General features: G+C 40.5%; 2 protein-coding genes across 5 annotated transcripts in view; one reads left to right on the forward strand and one right to left on the reverse strand.

Moving 5' to 3' along the window:
* On the forward strand, positions 1-3,784 carry nkapd1 (NKAP domain containing 1). Of its 2 annotated transcripts, none has more exons than XM_069534970.1 (6): positions 1-99; positions 881-979; positions 1,610-1,698; positions 1,850-1,990; positions 2,080-2,133; positions 2,513-3,784. In XM_069534970.1, exons 2-6 carry the CDS (start codon positions 911-913, stop codon positions 2,952-2,954), a joined length of 795 nt encoding a protein of 264 aa, XP_069391071.1. In that variant the 5' UTR covers positions 1-99; positions 881-910; the 3' UTR covers positions 2,955-3,784. The 2 variants fall into 2 exon arrangements, with proteins under 2 accessions (XP_069391071.1, XP_019943510.1); XM_020087951.2 differs by having other exon boundaries at positions 4-794.
* Positions 3,785-6,947: 3,163 nt separating this feature from the next.
* The window catches only part of lrfn1 (leucine rich repeat and fibronectin type III domain containing 1), a 97,859-nt gene continuing 83,039 nt past the window's right edge, over positions 6,948-21,767 (reverse strand). For all 3 annotated transcript variants that reach the window (XM_069534967.1, XM_020088601.2, XM_020088603.2), the window contains 2 exons: positions 11,204-12,599; positions 6,948-8,842 (listed from right to left, as the gene is read on the reverse strand). In XM_069534967.1, the coding sequence (XP_069391068.1) occupies positions 7,948-8,842; positions 11,204-12,579 (2,271 nt within the window). In that variant the 5' untranslated portion in view covers positions 12,580-12,599 and the 3' untranslated portion in view covers positions 6,948-7,947. The remainder of the gene's footprint in view (positions 8,843-11,203; positions 12,600-21,767) is intronic.

Below are 21,767 nucleotides of genomic sequence, written 5' to 3' on the forward strand. Positions count from 1 at the left end.
ACCGGAAGAGTAAACTGACCGCCGTCCGCGGGAGCGCGCGCAGTCTGACAGGACTGGTGTCCCTCTTCGTTAGGTTTATTGGTGGCAATCAAAATCAAGGTGCATAATATATATACTGTTTTTTAACTTTATCCTTTTTTGTGTGATTTTTTTTAAGGAAATATGAACTTAAAGAGCTTTACATTTAACTTTTAACTGAATTATCATAATTGAGGCCATAATAGTTAATTTGATAGTCAGACATGACGTTCAAACATGCCTCTGATTTTTATATGTGTTTGATATGATCGAAAAAGAAGAAGACATTCACTTCTTTTCAAAATGCCTCTTCCTTTCATTTCTTTGATCTCTGACGGTCACACTGATACAATGTATACTGATTGACTGATCTTCAAACAAACCGAAATGCGCGTCAGTCGTGATTTTACAAACACCTTCCTTATCACCGTGGAAACAAACCCGCGTGTCGTGGTGTAACAGTTTGATAACAGCGGCTGGAGACGAACACACGCGTGGAGATACAACTTTAACAGCCTGCTCGCGCGCGCCCGTGGACGGGGATGAGTGTCTGGCAGACGATCACTTTAAGACACGAAACCGGAAACTAAGTTTGTGTTTCCTCTTGAAAACTACACGTCCTCGGACACACTTAAGGAACCATAGTGAACGTGTACTGGTTGTACTTGTGTCGTGTTGTGTGGAGACACTGTCAGACGTACACGTGTTCATTCTGTAGCTCGTCCTTCAAACTGAATACCCAGCAGTGTTAGCTAGATAGCTAGCTAGGCTAACAGGTGAGTGCTCGTTCGCCGGTCACCATGTGAGTATAAGCTGGGTTTTCTGCCCTGTTTGTTTACATTTCCGGTTTGTGTTCGTCCAGACTCACGCGAGGGTCCTGTCCGGAGGCAGCATGTCCAAGCAGACGCTGGGGAAGACGCTGCTGAGGAACGTGATCCGACACACAGACGCTCACAACAAGGTAAGATTCATCCATCATGTGTGAGACGAGTGGTAACAACGGGAACTGCGAGGGAAACTCCGCTGGTATCAACATCCGTTTCCAAGGGTCTGATCATAAGGGGACATGATTATTTTCAGTTGATTAGATACAGCTAACTCAAACTAATGATGAGGGCACAGCATGCAACAGAATAGGTAGCTGAGTGCAGGCTGTGTGGAGGGTCACAAGATCATGCTGGTCATTAATTTTCCTTTAGCAGAAAATATCAGCGTGCATCAAACTCTCCCAAAGCGTAAAGTTGTTATCTTCAGATTGAAACCCCCTGAAACCATCTGATTCTCTGTCCAGTCGGTAATACTGATGTTTGGCAGCTATAAGCTTGTACACAAACTAATTTGCAGATGTATCTGGGTGAAACTAATACGCCTTTAAGTCTTGGTATCTGAGAAGAACATAGATTTGTGAACTCACCATTTTATACAGGATCAGAGTTATTTCTGATCCTGGTATCAGATCATCTCTATTTAGAACCTCTGTAAATATTAGAATCCTTTTAATACTTTTGCGTTTGGTGAGTTCAAATAAAGCAGTCAGAGTATGTGTGTGTGGGCAGCTTTTAATGCACTTACTGTCATCATCCCATGGCAGATCCAAGAGGAGATGGAGATGTGGAAAATGAGAGACTACGAGGTCCATAGGTCCCAACCCAAACATTCATCAGACACAGTGTGTGTGAGGTAGGAGCAGTGATTGTCCCAGTTTAATTCGAGCCACCTGCACACAAGTTACCCAAACGCTCACATAGGAGCATCTTTCATAATGTAGCTCTCACTTCAGAGAGCCATTGCTGTGTGATGGCTTATCTACTAACAGCGGTTGTATTGTTAGGGGGAGTATGCACTGTGATCGAGGGGCAGATCAAACTGGAGACGTGAGGCGTAGCAGAGAGCGAGTCTCAGAACACGACGACAGAGAGGCTCGAGACTGGACACGCAAACTGTATGAATTTGAGGCCAAAGACCCTGACAGGTGCAGTATATGGTCTCATGCTCTTTTCAATAATATTGAAGTCATTCTGCAGAACCTTCTGCAACTAATTCATTTGTATCACAACACAGATGGGGACACAGTGGCTTCAAGGAGCTTTATCCTGAGGAGTTTAAAAGTGGCAGGTAAGAAAAAATGCTGCATTGTACCAATAAAGTCAAAGATTTTAACTGAGCTACACACGCAACTCTGATTTTAAAGGGGTAGTCCAGGGAACTAGCATCGTACTTTCAGAAAATTGTGTGTCATAAAAAAAGAAAAAAATCTTGAGTAGATCCTTCATTTCCCATAATGCACCTAGTTATGAGTTTCCTATTTGTAAATAATGATCACTTCTGACAAAAACAAATATGCACCCATCACATAATTTAACGACCGTAGTTCGTATCATGAAACTCTAATTGATTATATTATACAGTTTAATATGTTTGTTGGGGTCATAAACATGGGAATGACTGCATTCAAATTCTATTCTAGCCTATGATTATTTTTTTGTGTCAACAGATCTACCAAGAAGCTTGGACGCCACAAAATGAAAAAGTCCAAGTCTGACACAGAAGGAAGCCTATCAAGACACTCCAAGAAATCCTCTCGAAAGACCAAAAAGAAAAAGAAGAAAAAAGACGAGGACGTTAAGCGAAAGAAAGCCAAGTATTCGAGCAGCAGCGACAGCAGCGGTGACAGCAGCACCAACAAAGACAAGCAGGGGAGGAAAAGGACTAAGAGTCGACACAAAGACAAGAAAAGTGCAAAAACCAGAGGGAGAGACGATGACAGCAGCTCAGGGGGCAGTGATGATGGAGAACGAAAGAGACGGACTCACAGTCGCAAAAAGCGAAAACAGGACTTCCACAAAGACTCTGACTCAGGTCTGAATTTAAAAAAGAGGAGGAAAAACTGGAAAGCAGCAGGTGAGGGGAGCTCAGATGATAGTTCTGCTAACTGAGATTCACGGACGAGGACAGACAGAGCTCAGGTAATGAGCAGAAAAAACTACTGCGGATTCTTCTGCTCCTCTTAACTGCACAGAGGGCTTCTCTCTGCAGGGCCGTTCTGTATTGTACTTTGTTAGACTTCAACAAAGCTGTGCTGTCAGCCCTCTCCCAGGGTGTTCGCTGTAGCAATATCTCATCACCTCTGCAGTGGCTTGAAGCACATTACGACAGCACAGGCGGCGTGAGGAGAGATGGTGGGGTATCCACCACCTGCCTGATGAAGAATGCTACTGGCTGCAGGCTCATTGATTTATCACCATGTCTCTGCTCAGTCTGTCTCACATGAAGAACCTCTGTCCTGAAATGACCACCGACGTTTTTTAATTTAAAAAATGAAAAAAGTAAATGCAACTTTTCTCACCAATTATGATAGAATGTGCATTTTCTTTTATTCATTTTCTTTTCAATTTTAATATTTTGATCAAGCACATTATCATGGGTGAAAAATAAACATCAAATGTGCTGTTGTTTTTAAAATGGTTTTCTTATTTAAAGATTGTGCAACACACGGACATCATAGATCTTAGGGACTGTACAAAAAGTAATTGTTTTGATTGACTTGATTTATTAGTCAAATTAAGATTTTTGAATATTTTTTGAAACAAATCTTATATTTATAAATTGTTAACAGATCAAATAGACAGCTTCCACTTTCTGTGAAGGTGCAGCCACATACATAGGACAAACATTAATAACTTTAGGGTGTTACTTTCTTTTACAAAGGGGAAACACAAGGTTCAAACGTCTGTTGTTCAATTTAAAATAAAACAACATTAATGAATCACAGTGTTGCCCTGGCTGTCATGTACCGTCATTATATTAAACATAGACGCTGTCGTTTATTTTGAGCTGATCCCACATCCACCGCTCTGCTGCCACAAGTTCTCATTCGAACACCAAATGTGTATTCATTTAATAAACGGAGATGAAAATAGTTCCAGACAAATGCACAATTTCCTCCTGTTTGAATAATGTTTTTCCTGCACTGCAGCAGTGGCTGAAGGAAATGGACTCTTTTTAATAATAAATAAATCCATGTATTCATGACCCTTCCTGAAAGATTTGTGCAGCGTGGGGTTAATTGTGCACAAATAAGTCGACAGAAGTGAGAGATAAATCAACACGTTAATTTTGGATTCATGTTTTCTTTTGATTTGTTGACGACAACCTCTTTCACACAAATTATTGTATGTGTTACCACATGTACAGCTCTGACATTATCATTGGATTCCTGAAGATACTATAGAGTAAATCTGAGAGCCTGTTTCCACCGGTCAGTTTACTTCCGTGTAGTGTAATGAAATGGCAGTGTAAGTCCAGATAACAGAGTTAATAATTCACAATCTGAGATAACCTGCGGAATTAGGGAAATGTTGATGTTGTGACTTTTTAATTAGTCAGGCTGTTTGTAAAGAATTAAACGGAGGACGCTGTGGATCAGTGATGGTGCTGCAGTCCCTGTTTGAACATGGACGTCTGTTCAATATGCAAAAGATATATAGTATCTTAATAAGCTGCCACGCATGTTAAACAAATGTAAGGATATGTGGCTCTTTGACAGCTAAACCAGAAATGTAATGTCTACCAAGCTTCAATATTTCCATAAATGGCCCTGAACAAATTAACCTCATCGCCTGCGTCGCTGGTTTCTGGTTTCATCCTGTCGCACTTGGTAAATGGGGTAATAAGCAGTAGCCCTGTCCCATCTGGGTTTTCTTTTTTGTGAGATAATCTGATGCTGAGTAAGTGCTGGTAAACCATAGTGAAAGGGTGTGTGTGTACTGGAAAAGCCTGAAGCACTTTGCTAAGTCTGTGTCAATAGACTGAAGTGTTTTTTTTCTAAGCAGCTGTGTGGGCCGAGTTGAGCTTGGCTCCAACTGCCCGAATCGTGGAAGAGGAAAAACGACAAAAAAAGAATCTTCTCGTTGAATCAGTGTTGATGGAAACAGATTCTCAAGACTAAACAGCATCTGGCAAAAGAGAAAATCCATGTTTGATAGCTGCATATCTAGATAGGAGAACTTATTCAAAAAAGAACTATTAAGAAAACAACTTATAAATAGCATTTTTGGCTCTGGGTGTTTTCATGTCATCAGTACATCATTATGCTAAACTAATGGCATCATTGTGGCGCTGCTAATGTGGATAGAAACATAGAGCTAGAATTTTCATGAAATATTGGAGACATTTATTTTCCCTCAGGGTGAATTTAAATAACTTTGGTCCTTTGTGTTTAGTGCTAATTAGCAAATGTTATCATGCTAAACTTGTAAACATTACCTAGTAAATATTTTCTGCTCAACATTGGTGACAGCATTGTCAGTTTGAGCATGTTGGCGTTATCATTCTGAACATTTATGTTACGGCCTCATTAAACCACTGTAGCATGGCTGCACACTTAGTCCTGATTGGGAGACTGCAAACAAAAATACAAATGTTCATGCTTGTGTGCCTTGCAACACTATAAATAATGAAATATTTATGTGCAACTTTACGTTTTGCTAATATCTGTTACACCAGGCTCCTCAAACAGATGAAATAAGAGCAGCGTTAGGAAATAATGTGCTTCTACAATTGACAAAATCCAATCGTAAAACAAATCTAATTTTGATCGTCTCGATTTTATATTTGCCGATAAGAAAACAGATTACAGAAATTAAGCGGTATTTTATATAACAAAAATAAATCTAAATAGAAGAAAACTTGCAGGGTCAGCACACTGAGGAATGAGAAAAAATGGTGATATTGTGAATCAGTGAGCACGATGGGTAAGACGTTTATACATATTAACACCAGGTTCACTTTGAAGTTTTCAAACACATACAGTATTACTGTGAGTTAAACATATAATGGGATCTTCAGTGGAAAAAAAACCCAACATACACCTAGTCAAGGCACATATTTTTTTGCAGTTACTCAGAACTGCTGATGAGACACAACACACTATGCTCCATCCCCAGTGTTCACTAGTTTGGCTGTCTGGGCCAATTTCATAGCCTGGGTGATGTCTCCTACCTAAGCAGATTTTGTGTTGAATAATGGCTACAGATAGGAGCAGGCAGAAATACCTCTCCTGCTGTGAGAAATGGTCAGCAGCGCATTTCCAGAGCAGAAAGCATCAGCATTTAATGAGGAGATAGATGAACGGACACAGCCGAGAGTTTACACCCTAAAGTGAAGTATTCTCCTTGCTGGAAAAAGTGAACAGATTTGGCTGGAACCTGGTAAACAGAGATGAAGGAAAAGAAAAAACGATGACCCCATTCTTCGACTCATCCTCTCTGCCACTGAGGATGCAAATAGCAGAGTCAAGAGGATTGAAAAGCTCCAGTGTGACTTATCTCTGTGTAGTCCACGCCGCTGTGTTTGATCTCAGCCTGTTCTAAGTAGCTGTAATCAGGAGGACAAGGTGGTTTCTACAGCAGCAAACAAATATCCCTCCTCCACCCTTGACTGTATCTGTTCCTGCTGTCAAGCTTATCATCATCTCCTACATTTAGCATTTATATGCAGTATAAATACAATTAAAAATGCTTTATAACACACTATACTATAGTTTTACACATTACATAGGACATGTTAAGTGTTAAATGTATTTGTCATGAAAACTCCTCTTATGAGGCATAATGTCTATAACACATCCTCACTGCAGTCTACATGTAATTAGGGACCCTACAGAGCTTTGTGTCCCCCTAGTGGTAAGCACCCAATGGTACACCCTTGTAAAGAAGAGCAGGCTGCATTTGAATTCAGCGTCGCATCCTCCAGTTATACCCTCGTCACCCCACACCCCCACTCTGCTCAGCGGCCATGGTGCAGCTTTCACCGAAGCCTTATAAATAGTAACTGGCAAATATAATATTTATCGTCTCAACTCGTGCGTCCCTTCCTGCAGTGGACACAAATACCACTGGCCCCGAAGCACAAGAAGGAAACACCACTCATACAGTTAACCCACACAAAAAATTTAATACCCTTCACGAGGGGATAAATGGTCCAAACTTTGACATACTAAATAGGGCGAGGTGTGATGACACAGGTTTTTAATGTAAAAACTTGCAGCCAACACCCAAATGCTTTGTAAAAAGTCATGTGACATATGACTTACTTACTTACATAGTTAGTACACATACACCAATGTTTTAATATACTTATATATGTCTTTTTTGTTTGTTGTCTTTTTATCTAGACCAGCCAGATACAGTACCGATTAATATACAGTCACATCTGGAACAATACCTATTAAACATCATATAGTCCCACCGCCAGAGAGGAATCCATGGCAGGTTTCCAGGTCCGTCCTCTCTGCGCTAACATTAGAAACTGGCATGTGTAAAATTCTCTTCTCTTTTTTCATTATTATTATTATTATTGTATAGACTGGTGGTGATACTTGTCCTTGTATCTCGTGTCTTCTGTGCAAAAGTTTTTTTCTTTTTTTCTTTTGAAAGAACCCAAAACATGATTGACATAACAGGATACCTGGCTGTTCACTTTACAGTTATGATGAATTTTTTGTCTTTTTTTTTTTAAACAATTAAACAGTTACATACATCCAAACGCCACACCCCCTTGGCATGTCACAAAAAATTATAAATCCAAAGTAACGCTCCCCATTATCACGGTGGGAGGCAATGATAAGAGAGGAAGGTTTATGACTACAGTGAGCAGCATCCTCCATTCGTACATCTTTTAGAATAAGGCACTGCTGCATAAAGAAAGGACATGGCCAACAAACCTCTCTGGGAGTATGATGGGGAGGCAGGATGAAGGGAGAATGTTCTTCTCCAGCAACTCACAGAAAGTTCTCATGTGTAAGTAAATGTGCTTGTGTTTATCGTTTGCAGGAAAAGTGTGCATCATATGGCATGTAGGTTTATTTGTGTTTTTACACGTGTATGTCTGCGTGTGTGGCTGAGTCGTGCTTCAGCTACACTGGTCTCCTCAGACTGTGCTCTCGAGCATCCACTCAGTGCTGCTGAACGTAACTCTCCGGTTGGCGAGCGGAGACGACTCCACGTTGAGCTGGTTGGTGGACTTGTGCCACCTCGTCCTCGCTCTGCGTGGGTAACTATGACTCTGAAATATGGAGTAGTCCCCACCGTCAAAAGAGAACCTATGCCTAGTTCGTGCCAGCTCGTTGGGAAGTAAACCCATGTTAGCCAGGGCATTTTTCTTGTCCTTGAGCCTGGGAGCCTCCTTGGTGCCGGCGCTGGGACCTATGAGACACAGGGACATGGTGGAGCCTGTCAGGCTACTGTCTGTCTGCGTGTCCTCAGACGGGGGACCAGAGCGCTGTGCATCCAGGCTGGTTCTTCTCTTCAGCTTGTCTGCAGTCAGTGGAGGCAGCTCCACCTCCAGGATAGCAGTAGTGGCAGCTGGATCCTCCTTCTTCTCATTGTCCACCCTCAGCACCAGCGCCATGCACTCTTTGGGCACCTGGGCCTGGCCATCATCAGAGGGCTGCTTGGAGACGGAGCGCTGGAGACGCTGCTGGCTGCCATTGGTCTGGGAGTGCATGCTGGAGCTGACCTTGTTCTTGCTGTCCTCTGGGCTGCTGTAGGCCTTGTAACGGATCATCAGGATGATGATGAACACCAGCACTGAAGCAACAATTATACCACCGATAATGATGATCATAGTGCCTCCCAGGAACTGGCTGTGCATGAAGCGACACTGGCTGACCTCACTGGCTGTGTGGAACTGCACGCAGCCAACCACACGTGTGGCCGTTAATGATGTGATGCCGTCGTCATAAACCGCCAGCACACAAAGGTCATACTCCCGTCCGGCGGCCAGATCGTTGATTAAGAAGTTCTTGCTGGTGGATGGGATCATTCTGCAGAGGAAGAAACATAGAGCGGTGGTGAAGACACAGAGGATTAATCATCGCTATTACAACGCCCACATTCACTGATTTGCATAAGGTGTATTAAATCACACAAAGGTGTCCGTTCCACACAACAAAAAGACAACAGGGCCATTGCAGCTCTAGCATTAAATATCACTCATTCTGGGTGATGGGCATAAAATGCACCATGCTCCATTAAAGCTGACTTATGAGGGAGTATGTTACATTATAAAATAGAAATGAGAAGTAGCTCTATTGGACTTGTGTATAAAATGACAGTGAAAGGTAAACGTCAAGGTGATAAACAAGGTAGAAGTGTCTAAAGAATATGCCACAGCAGCTGGCAGCTGCAGGACAAGTGATGCATGACGTGAAGGCAGTCTTGATGTGTGAATACCTAAGGTCACATTTTGTGGGCAAGTGTGAGATTACGCGACTCTAAATAGGAAGGAGAAAGGCATTGTCTTCAGGTCAACACTGGCGTTAATATAATTAGAAGCTTGTTCCTTTTCCCTAAAGGGAAACTTTGATGGTTATCATTTGTAGGTAATAATGTACCACCTAAAGACAAAACAACACTCAGCTCCGTGCCTAAACTGGATGAGAAAATTATACAGGAGAGCAACTCATTATATCTGATAAAACCTAAAAAAAAAGAAGGGAGTCGACCACATAATTAACTCGCTATATAAATACATAAATCCTTTTAGATTTGCATTAAGTGTGTCACATATTGCATAAGAAACACACAAAATTAAGTCTGATATTTAATCTTAAGGTTTGCTAATAGTTGTTTATACTCATCATTTTAAAAAGTGAGCTCATACTGCGTAAGTACTCTCATTGTAACTAAGTGCCATCCAAGCGCATTATTCACTTTTTCATTTTCTCAATGGAAGCGTTTTGCATATTTCATGGTAGATATATATATATGTTTATATTGACCTTGTCCTTGCTGCAACCAACCATCAGTACAAAATCAGTACATTTTTCATTTTATTCTGTACCCATTAATCCACAGCATTCAATTTACAGCTACATATAACCAGCTGCTTTTCAGATTAAGATCTTTCAAGCAAAACATGTGAAACAATATGTTACACTGTTATTGATTCAACATTTACACATAAATACGGCGTAAGAATGATCCAGTGATTATTAACACTGACAGGAGCCATTCTGCGAAGCAAGAACATCTAAATTTCAATAACATTTTGTTGCTAATATTAAAGCCGTGATGGAAAGTACATTTATTCAAGCACTGTTGTAAAGCACAATTTGTTTTCCTGTTTTCTGATACTTGGGATTCACTACATTTCAGAGGTAAACTACAAGGGCGCATACCTCCACCAAGGCTAAGGTCCTATCTCGCCCGTTTATCTGAATCCACTCATTCTTCCATGGGTCATGCACCTCTCGTCTATAAAATGTCATGGAAATCATTTCAGTAGTTTCTGAGTAATGATGCTTAATAAAAACCAAACAAAAGCTGATGAAAACATAACCGCCTTGGTGGAGGCAATAATCTACTTAAGCTCTGAAAACTGTGATTACTAGTTATATGTAAATAGAAAAACACATGATAATGATGTTAAAAATCAAACCAGTGCGTCTCAACATTCTTATCTATATTTGCATTGTTGTGTTGTCCCTGGTCACATTTCAGATACAGTAACTTTAGGTTGTTATCAGCATCAAAGATGGTTTCATTCTCAGAGGGGTTTCTTTTATATTTTAAGCCACAAAGAGATAAAAGTTGCACAATATTATCATTTTGAAATAATACGCAGATCATTTTACTTGCTGTTAGTCAATGATCTGAATACGACCACTACAACCAGGCCCATCATTAGACAACCACATCTAATCACAGTCTGTGTTGTAACCAATTAATGCAGACACTTGCTAATGATATAAACAGAGACATGCAGTGAAATAGTTGTCCTTGTGTTATTGTTCATTGTCACATCATGTTTTAATGACGCTGACAAGGCCCTTTAGTCCTAATGTTTGGCTCCACAACTGATTCACACAATACACTTCAATATCAGAGTGAAATTTGTTTACTAAATCTATAAATATCTTAATTAGACACTTTTGTATATATGAAAAAACATTCAGTTGTATTTTAATTTATGGAAAAATATTCTTCACTGTACACTGTCAGGGCTCTACTTATTTTTGGACATACTTCATCTTTTTTCATCTTTGGGATACTTCAGCCTGTCTTAGTGGAGCGTCATGTCAACAGATGGTACCTCCAGATGTCTCACCTTTCCTTGTTCCCTATTTTACTACCCTCCTCTCCCTCCCTCCCTCCCTCCCCCCACCCACTCCACCAAGGCTTACCTGTACACCAAAGTATCATCTGCCGAGCTGTTGTACTGAATCTGGTACATCCTGATGCCGGGGATATGGCGCTCAGATGGCCAGCGGATTACAGCGGAGGAGGAGGTCAGCTCTGTGACCATCACCCTCCTGTCCTGCTTGTCGTAGCCCTTGGTGTCGTTGCCAGATTTGGAGGAGGTGGTGATGTCTGAGAGTCCGGGGTCCTCGCGCATGTGGCCCGTGTTGTTAACAAACAAGGGTAAGGGGATCATGTTGATCTCAACAGCAGCTGTGGCGATGCCTGCAGCATTGGACGCCACACAATTAAATGCTCCACTGTCCTTCAGCGTGGTGATGAGAATATCAAGGGTGCCATTATCATACAGGATGGTACGGGAATTATTATGCACCAGCTTGCCGTCTGGTGACCTCCAGTGAATCTCTGGGTCTGGATCACCCACGGCTTTGCATTTCAGAGTCACACCCTGCCCCTCCATCACATAGGGCTTAGTGGTGAGATGTTTGGTGATCAATGGGGGCTCACAGATAAACTCCTCCTCTTGGATGGACCAGAAGTATTTGTCCATGAGGTGTTCCGGTGAGGCGCATGTCTCCAGATCGTCCTCTCTTGTCAGCCTGCGGAGCCACAGCAGCTCACAGTTACAGTGGAGGGGATTCCCACCAAAGCTCACAGCCAGAGTGGAAGAGCTGGAGCCCTTGGTGTCAGACAGTACCTGAGCGTGCTGGAACAAGCTGTCTGGTGGCAGCTTCTGCAGCCTGTTTGAGGTCATGTCCAGGCGGACCAGCTTGGTGAGCAGCGTAAAAGTCCCCGCTCCAATGTGATCGATCAGGTTGTGGTCCAGTGTGAGCGTGTTAATGTTGGTCATTCTGGCTATGGCTTCCCAGGGAAGACTGCGCAGATTGTTATTGGAAAGATCCAAGTCCTCTACGGTCGCAACAAACTCGTCAAAGGAGGTGGGGGCCACTTGGTGGATCTGGTTGTTTCCGAGGATGAGGTGCCTCAGGTTAATGAGGCCCTTGAAGTGGTCGGTCTTTATCGCACTGAGGCGGTTCCCATCCATGTGGAGCGCCCGCAGGGATCGCAGGCCCAGAAAGGCGTGGGGGGTGATCTGGCTAATGGTGTTGCGGGACAGAGTGAGGTGGACCAAACTAGTCATGTTGAAGAAGTCTTTCCTGCGGATGATGGTGATGAAGTTGTCCGTGAGCCGCAGCTCGACGGTCTTGCGGTCGATGGTGGGGGGCACGAACAACAGGCCGGTCTTAGCACAGAGCAGAGTCAGAGTAGGGGAGAGGTGCTGGCAGATGCAGCGGCCGGGGCAGCTGTAACCCTTCACCAGAGCTGCACACAGCAGCACGCACAGAACCAGCCGCTCCATCGTTGATCAGTGTCCAGGTCCTGTGCATGAGACAGAAAGGGAAAAAAGGAGAGACACTGAGTGAAAAAAAAAAAAAAAGGAGAGCTTTGCATTAATAAATAGCATCATGGGCTTTATGAGAGCCTGCTGCAAAAAACCCACAGTCTGACCAAGATTGCTGAGGCTGCCAGCAAGGTATCAATCACAAAATGAAATGGAGCTTTTCTGAAATAATGGCACCTGGGATGATGAAAGGCTGCGCCAACACTGTCAGAAGCTCATGTCTCTGTAGCCTTATAATGGAAATAACAGAAACATTTTTGTGCCACCAGGCTGCATCACTACTGAACCATATAATTTCTTGAATGATAACACGACAGTTTTCCCATATTAGGTTTCCATCCAACGTGTGTGCATTTCCATCACATTAGACCTGTGTGTTTTCCTCACTCTGAGTTCCACACCAGGGCAGAGGATTAAGAAAAGGGCACTTGTCAGCAGCGGTCAAGGATTTTTATGACCTTTTAATTCTCTCTGCTCTCCCAATTCTTCTGAGACATACTGCAAAATTAGACAGAAACCTGTCATGTAAATCACAGCAATAAAAAGTAAAGGTGAAAACAGCACAGATGCAGCTTGTTTTTTCCAGCCCATCCAATGGAGACATTATTGGATGATTCTGGGGTTTGGAGGATGTTCTGATTCTCTGATTCCCCTTTAGAGGTATTGATTTCAGTCTAGAGGAGAACACGCCTGTGGTGACAGGGGTAAAAAGTGATCCTTGGCTGTAATAACCATCAAAGACCCCAGTGGAGCAGCAGCAGTGATGTGCTGATGCCCTCCTTGGCATCCATCTTCATTGGTAACGCCTTCAGCTTCACTGTTGATGAGAGTACCTGTTAACACTGACAAATTAAAGAGATGACAACTGACTTTTCTTTTCTAGGTTTAGACAAGGACATACGGGTAGAGCTGCAGCCTATCACCTCATCCAATCCCACAGGGCGACAGTTCTCATACCCTTCAGATGCAATGTTTCAATCGACAGCAATGTCTCTTTTTCAGAGGTCACCCAAAATTATTTCAAATGCACTCGAGAAAAGCTGGCCATGGATTTCAAACAAAAATAGATAGTAGTTGTCTGTTTTTCAGCAATTTGGATGCACCGTCCAATTTGTCATGACTTATGTGAGCCTTTCTATCTATGTTCCACGAAACTGAGGGGGTGCTGACGTCCTTAATGCCACTGACTCCATCCCCCATGGTGCCCAAACTGCAAAAGCATCTAATGCTCAGAGTACCAATATCCCTTGATTAAACTCTTTAAAAAAAAAAGCCTGTGATGATAATATTTTCAATGTCACATGTCCAATTTCATAGAAAAGTATAATCCAAGCTCTCTTCCTCCCTCTCTCCTCAGACTTTTATGTATTTGTATGTTGTGCACACTTCTCAAACCTAATACCCTTGGCCTGATGCGGTTGTTATGCATGTTCAAGATAGTGAGACAAGTGAGAAATAGTCGGCGCACTGCTGTCGTCTTACAAACTTAGTTATATTCGCCACCAGCAATGGAAATTCTCAGTCGTTTATTTCCTTCTTTTCACTCTCTTATAAACACGCACATGCACACAGGCCACTGTCTGACAGACTACAGGGCCTCTCGTTAGCTACAGATGCTGCTGTCCAATCAGAGTGCTCATTAAAAATCTGGGTTCGTATGATGATTTTCTGAAGGAAGTAGAACAGCTTGAAACACAAGTTCAAACCAGCGGGATAGTTTGTCAAAGATTCAATCAACAGTGACAGAAATACTTCCACTTTATTCTGTCTCGACCATTCGAAAAGTTAAACTTTTGCTCGGTTTGTGTTTTTATTCCCCTCCCTCTTTGTTGTGACTCTGCAGGCGCGGCTACAACCTACGTTTCTGAGGCAGAACCACCTTAACTGTTTGAAATCGGAAAAAAAGGATTTGTGCTGTGCAATTTACAAAGAATATACAAACAAGATAATGAACACGCACACATAGTTATTGTCTGTGTTCACTCATTTATAGTGAGGTTAAACCATTTACTCATACAAAGACACACACTAGGTGGTACACTGAGTGAGGAAATTTCCAAACCCCAAGAGAGAATTTATTTATTTAACAACACTCCTTTATTGTTGGCAGCACAGCGTGCCTGTCGTGTCTAAATTAATCCTCCAAATTCCCTTTGTTAAGATACCGGGAATGTAAAAACGACAACAGGGTTTCTGCAGGGTTCAACGAGTAAAAGTTAAGATTCTCTTTTTAATTCCACACTGTGACTTAAATGTTCAGTAAGTAAGATATAGGTGAAAGGAATCGATTTGGCAGAAATGGAATATAAAATAATCCTCAAGATGTTTGAAGTGTGTGATCACCCGAATGTACAAATCTTTTATATTCATTGCACCGTTTATATTAAAATAGGGCAATAGTTGTCCTTTCTCTACGGAGGCCACCATGTTTTTTTACAGTCGTCCAAACTGAACAAACTAAAAACCTTTTGAGTTTTTATTTAAAACTGAAGGCTATCACATGTTCTATCTCATGTTTGTACGGGGAGGGTGAGGTGAGGGGTATAACATGCAACCTTACCACTAGATGTCATTCTATAAACTGAACCTTTAATACCGGTTTCACAATCGTTGTGGCCAAAGTATAAATGCACAGCAGCAATGATAGTCTTGAATCTGGACTGGAAGACAATAGATTGATACATCTTCAGTAACTGATAATTCATTGAAAAGAAGGTTGATTGGCAACGTTTTTGATTGTCAGTTCATCATTTCAGTAATTTTTAACCAAAAATGTCCTGATTTTAGCTACAAAACAGAAAGATAGTTCCCTTTTCTATGATCGTATATGACAGTTAAATGAAAAATAGAAAGACTTATTTAACAGTATATTTAAACTTATTTTTTGTAGGATATTTTGTTTTAAAGTAACTAAATTAAAAGTTTTATTTAAGACTGAATACAGGTCATACTTCCTAAAAAATAGATTCCTTTGAATCTACTATACAGGAGAATAGGATAATTTCAACAGTGCCAAGATTGGTTCAAATCTAATTTCTTTACCAAACCTTGTTAAATTTCAATATAATAGTGCTGGATTATTTTATTAGTATTCACATGGTGACTATGCCACAAAGCTCGTGGTTTCTCAGAGGGCCATCTGTGCCAGAGCATGTCCTGCCACACCATCGAGGATACTTTATTGATCTTTCAGCATCTCAGGGAGTGGAGGGGGAAACTTTGTTGCCACGGCAACTCTGGTGCAGAATATGGGCCTTTGAATTGCATTAAGATGATGTCGAGCTGCCTGAAAAGCGGAGCGTCAACCTTAATGGTGTGCCGAGGAGGTAAGGAGGGACGTGAACGGATGTCTGAATGGGCGAGTACATTAAAAAGAAAAGGGCAGCTCCACCTCACATTTCTATTTCTGTTTTATTGCTTAGTATTAGTGCCGGCTGCCAAATCGATACGTAGACAACGGGGGGGGGGAGCACAAGGTGAACCGGAGTCAAGGTTTGTTTTTGCATCCAGTGATGCAGGAACACAAAGGCCAAATTAGAGGGATTATATAGACACCTATATTCTAACTAAGAGAAGTTTTTATTTACATTGTGTTGTATTTAGAAAGAAAAAAGTTACGGTACAATCACACATTTGCATACACCCAAGATATACAGTGATACCCATGACACACACTGTGCCAGCCTAACAGTGAATATATATTTTACCATTAAGAAGACAGAAGAAAATTGTCTCCATATTTACATAGAAGCCTAATTCTGCAGTACAAGGCATGTGCTGTACACATGGGAACATTGCACAGCTGCCCACACACAAACACAGGAGACTACATGTAAAAACACAACTATACATCTAAGCAACATGCAAACAAACAACAAACAAAAGAAAGGAGAATAAATTAGCACTTCAAGTGTCTTGGCTGATACTGTGATTTTATACCTGTGTTCTTAAACATACTGATGATTTTCTTATTGGTTCACACACACACACACACACACAATAGGGCTCTGTTCAAATAGTACACCACAGCAGGTGCTTGTGCAAATCCTTAAACAATCAGATGCTCACTTAAACATGAACTAAGAGAGTCCTGAATAATGCAGCGTGATTCAAATGAAAACTGATAGACGCTCGTCCTCAATCTGAATGTGCAACACCTTTCTGCCGCAGCACTCCCAACGCAGGATTCAGTTTACATATTAAACAGGGCGAGCAGCTGTGGGGACGATAACGCATCTCCACAACTTCGAAGAAAGTCAATTTTTCTTTTAGCAGCTAAATGAAAAACAAGTTTTGCTTTTTCCCCCCACCTGCTTAGTTACACCCAGATACTGCGGTGCGACCGCTGCATTAACAGCCCTGGAAAATTTTAATTATGGCACCCGTGAATTCTCCAGGATATTCTCATGATTAAATAACCACAGAGAAGTAATGTTTTTTACAAATTGAACAACTGACGACAAGTCATAAATCATGGAACTGTCAAATGAGGAGAGCTGTACAAATTAAATTCTGGGAAATTCTGAAAGTTTTCCTCTGTTTCATTATATTTTTAGAAAATCAAACGATTTGTGGAAAATAATCTGCAGTTAGTTTATAATGTAAATAATGCTGAGTGGAAGCCCATCATCACAATTACACGAGTTGAGGCTCATGCATATTTTGAATGTGACATTGAAAATAGTAGCAGTATACAAACAATGAAAAACAAAAACATCTGCCCAGAGCAGGTGCGCTGTAGTAATATTTTCTGGACATGACATTGTCAGGAAGCCGTAAATGCCAATTAGACGGTGCAGGCGATGAACTGCGAGCTGCCCTTGTGTGACTCTTGTCAGGATGCAGGCATAATTATTGACAGGCAGAGTTCATCAGAGTCAGCTCCATCTCTACCAGCGGACGCCTTAACGGAGGCTCTGCAGCCCTGGGGGATCTCTGGTTGCATATCATCAAGAGGGGTGGGGGGTATTGTCGTAAACAGGAGGATCATTTGCATATTATAATTATGTCTGCATGCGAAGACTGTCTTCTCAATTACATCCCATTTAAAACTTTCAATGAAGAAGAAATGAGAAGCGCAAACTATTGCAGCTCCATAAACTTTAATTGTAAGAGTCTGAGAACATGTCAATTACATTGGCACTGTGTTAGTACAGTCATGCACGTCACTTGTCCATTGAACATTTAATCTTTACCAGCTACCTTTTCAAATAACTCATCTTACAGACACAATCAAGAATGTTTTAAAATTAAAATTAAACTAATGATAATTATGCAGGATCTACAAATTTCTTTTTCTGCTTTCCAAAAGTATACCCTTGAATATTATCTGCTAAAAGTTACAGTTATTCACACAAAAATACATATTGAAGGAAATACCTGTAGTTAATATTCACCAGTTAAATACTTACAAATAGGACTGTAGTTAATCTGCCATTTACATTCTATTGTTAGTTAGTTCTTCTGTAAAATGATTAAAAATTGTAAAAAAATTATCAATAATTAACAGCAAGTCCATATTTTAATGTCCCAGATTCTTACGTTGCCATATTTTCTCATATTATTTTGTGTGAACAGTCCTAAACTCAGAAAAGTCCAAATTTCTATCATAGATGACCAAAAGAAAACAGAAATATTAAGTAATAGGTTAATATATGAGTTAATCAGAGATAATAGATAAATGATCTACAACATTTGTTGAAGAATTCCTTCACATGAGACAATCATCACAAATAAACACATAAAGCTCCCATCAAAACTCACACATAATTACAGTGGAAATAATTGTGATTCACATGAATGACGAACCAGCGTCTTTTCATGTGAAGTGATTGTTTCTTTCTTTTAAAGTCTCACATTTCTGCACAGACTCCTGATTACTGCACATCCCTTCATTGAAGTCTTCAGTGAAACAGACTCAATCACAAGGGCCATATGATGCATAATGGAATTATTTGATATGCCGTTGTTCCAGTCAATCCACTTCAACCACAAATTGCCTCCGTAACTGAGCCAAAATGAGAAAAAACTACCTCTGCCAGCATCTGTTAGCCGTCATGATTAATAGAATAAAGAGCTGAATGCATCGGCCTCTGATTTACAATGGCCACTTGTCTATTTTGGAATTTTACACTCAGGGAGGACTCCAGGCCAGTTTGATGTTCACTCTGGATGGAGGACTCTGCACCTGCTTTAATTATATAAGGTATTAACGTATCTTTGATTATTGAATTAGCTCTACCACGTTTTAAAATACTCAATCATGGATTCAACATTTTACTACAGTGAATTTAGGGCATTCAATTAATTACACAGTACAGACAATACAAACAAGTTCAAACACCAGTTGCTACTAGCAACAAAGAGACAATAATGTTTAAATGCAAGCTGACAAAGAATTAATAATAACAGGAAATGGGCTGTGTCAGTCTTACTTTACTATTTTTATATTATGTTTTTAAATCTTATCATTGCTGCTCGAAAATATTTGGGTTTAACACAAAACAAGAAATTTAGAGAGACTCGTTTATCCACTTGTTATGAAAATGTTTAACAATTTTCTGACTTTTTATTGATTGACTTTCAGTATTTCTTTTTCAAGGCATAATACCAAAAATCAACAAATTTTACCTCAAATAAGAAAATAAATTTGCAACAATCAGTTCAGTCAGTTGGAAAAAAGTGCTGGATAGGTATATCAATCATAAAAAAGGGAATGAAGGCATTCAGTAGCTTATTTAGCATAGACAATATGAACCATTATGAATAACTGAAGTAATTTGTCAATGATAACTTAAGCAACAAATATGCAATAATATCTTATAGCAAGATAAATTCATAACAGGCAAGGATGGCTGGATAAAAAAGAAATAATAAATGAAATAAATGAAACATTCAAAATCTAATATGGAAATTTAAACGTAAAAGTACCTGCTATGTTGTCAAAATGGGCTCTGTCAGTATAACTGCACTATATTAGATTATTATGGATGCACTAACAGGCTTTAATACACTGTAAAAACATGAATTGTATTTTATATGCTCTTTCTAATCCTTAAATATCTCAATTTTGCAAAATAAAGAACAACTGCAGATGCGAAATAAATATAGAAAAGTAAAGAGTACAATATTTCACCTTTAAATGTGGTGGAGTAGAGGAACTAGAAGGGCACTTAGAAAACTGCATACCTCAAGGTATACCGTAAGGAAATGAAACCACATTTACTCTCACTAGATCCAGAGTTTTTATTTGAATCTGCACCAAAGTTAACACACTCTTAAATGTCATTCCCCCTTTTTCTATTGAGATCCATGAATTATTCTCTGAGAAATCAAAATGTTGAAAAATGCAATGCTGAGGAAAGTGAAAAAAATGTTCTCAGGGGTGGAAACATAACCTCCTGAGCAAAGGTAATTAAAATACTTGAGGGAAGACAGTACTACTTATATCAATATATGTATTCTTTAGGTGCTATAATTGACAATAGTGATAACTCAAGGCTCAGCCTAAATTAGTTCTTTTTCTGGGGACGTCTTAGAAGGTAGCATGACCTGACATCAACAAATACCTTGAGAATACACGGTGGGGCTGTTACTCTTTCCTCCATGTAGCTGTTTCTTTGACACCTCCACAGAGGTGGCTGAAATACAGTCGGTATATTTGTCCAAAAAAAAAAAAAGACCCATCCCCCCACACACGGATAAACAAGCTGTGATAAAAGCAGGAGGTGCTTGAGCAAACAGTATTAGGTTGGACAGTAATTCTCAGTGACACTCAGCTTATGATGATTTCTATTTCTAGTCTTAGGTATTTTGAAATCCAGTAAGGGTCAGTGACAAGAACCGGTCATTATAAACACTGTGGCTGCATGACTGTCTTGTCTGTGTGTTCCCATGTGGTGACTCTTCTGTTATTCCCTCACAGGTGCATGCTTGCTTATCCTCTATACACATATCATTTTATCCACTGACTTGTTTTATTTTATTCTTGTCCTCTGTTTCCTTGGCATTGCAGCTCCTGGCCGTCCTTGTGCTGTGAGGACAAGCTGAATGCCTGAATTGGTGCCTTGTGGTGCCACTTTGTTTTACAGTTATGCTAAAGAATCCACACTTTCCCGTTTCAAATCCTCCAAGCCTTTCAAAGGCTCCAATACAGCATTGATCCCACTCTGTATGTACCCTCGGAAGGTATTATGTATTCCTGTTATGTGCCGCACTGCCACAGCGGACTCTAGTGAAAAGCAGATTCACTGTGGAGAGCATATGTATCAAATGGCTGAACTTAAAACCACTGGAGATGGATTACTAACCGTCAAATGAAAAAGAACCATGTCTGAAACAAACAATGTAGACTGCAAAGTAATATATTAAAATCTAAAATAATTCATTTAATATTTTGATTATCTATTAAAACATATAAACACTTTCTCTAAATATACTTGAAGGGATTTGCCTGGAATGTTCTGCAGGCATTCATGGTCCCCAGGGGATGAGTGGTAATGACTTTAGTCCTGCTTCTCTTCCTCTGGTGCCACCATTAAGTTGACATTTTGGGGTTTTACTGAATTGACTGTGCGACTATTGCATATTTCATGGGAATCCACCAGAGCATGAATCTTAACGTCTCTGGTGATTCCCTGACATTACATCTAGAGCCACCAGCAGGTCAATTTTTTTCCCCCATTCAGTGACATAAATCTAAGAATTTTATAGGATGAATTGAGAATGGGATTTTGTGCCATTGGGCATAATTTACTGATTGGATGACATTAGCATTTAAGCTTAAAGCTATGTTGTTCCTAGCATTGCTATATACTCATTAAAGGTTATTTTTTCACCCTAGCACAACTAGTTCATACCATGGGATATCTATACTTGTTATGAACGGCAGCACTTCAAGGTGGAGTGAAAAGCCTGTTGTCATAGAGAGGAGGGGGACTACATTTCCAGACAGTCACTGCTGTAAGAAATGTATTGTGTTGCATTTGATTGTTCACATGAAAAGTAGAAATGGTTGTGTCCAGAGAGATAAAGGTAATAAAGGTAGAAGAGAGAGGGGAGATCAAGCTCTGACTCTCTCGTCTGACCAATCACAGCATGAAGCCCTATAGCAAAGAAGGAGGAACTTCAGGACCCCAGCTCATTGG

Source organism: Paralichthys olivaceus, chromosome 11 (genome assembly GCF_024713975.1).
Source record: "Paralichthys olivaceus isolate ysfri-2021 chromosome 11, ASM2471397v2, whole genome shotgun sequence".
NCBI lineage: Eukaryota > Metazoa > Chordata > Actinopteri > Pleuronectiformes > Paralichthyidae > Paralichthys > Paralichthys olivaceus.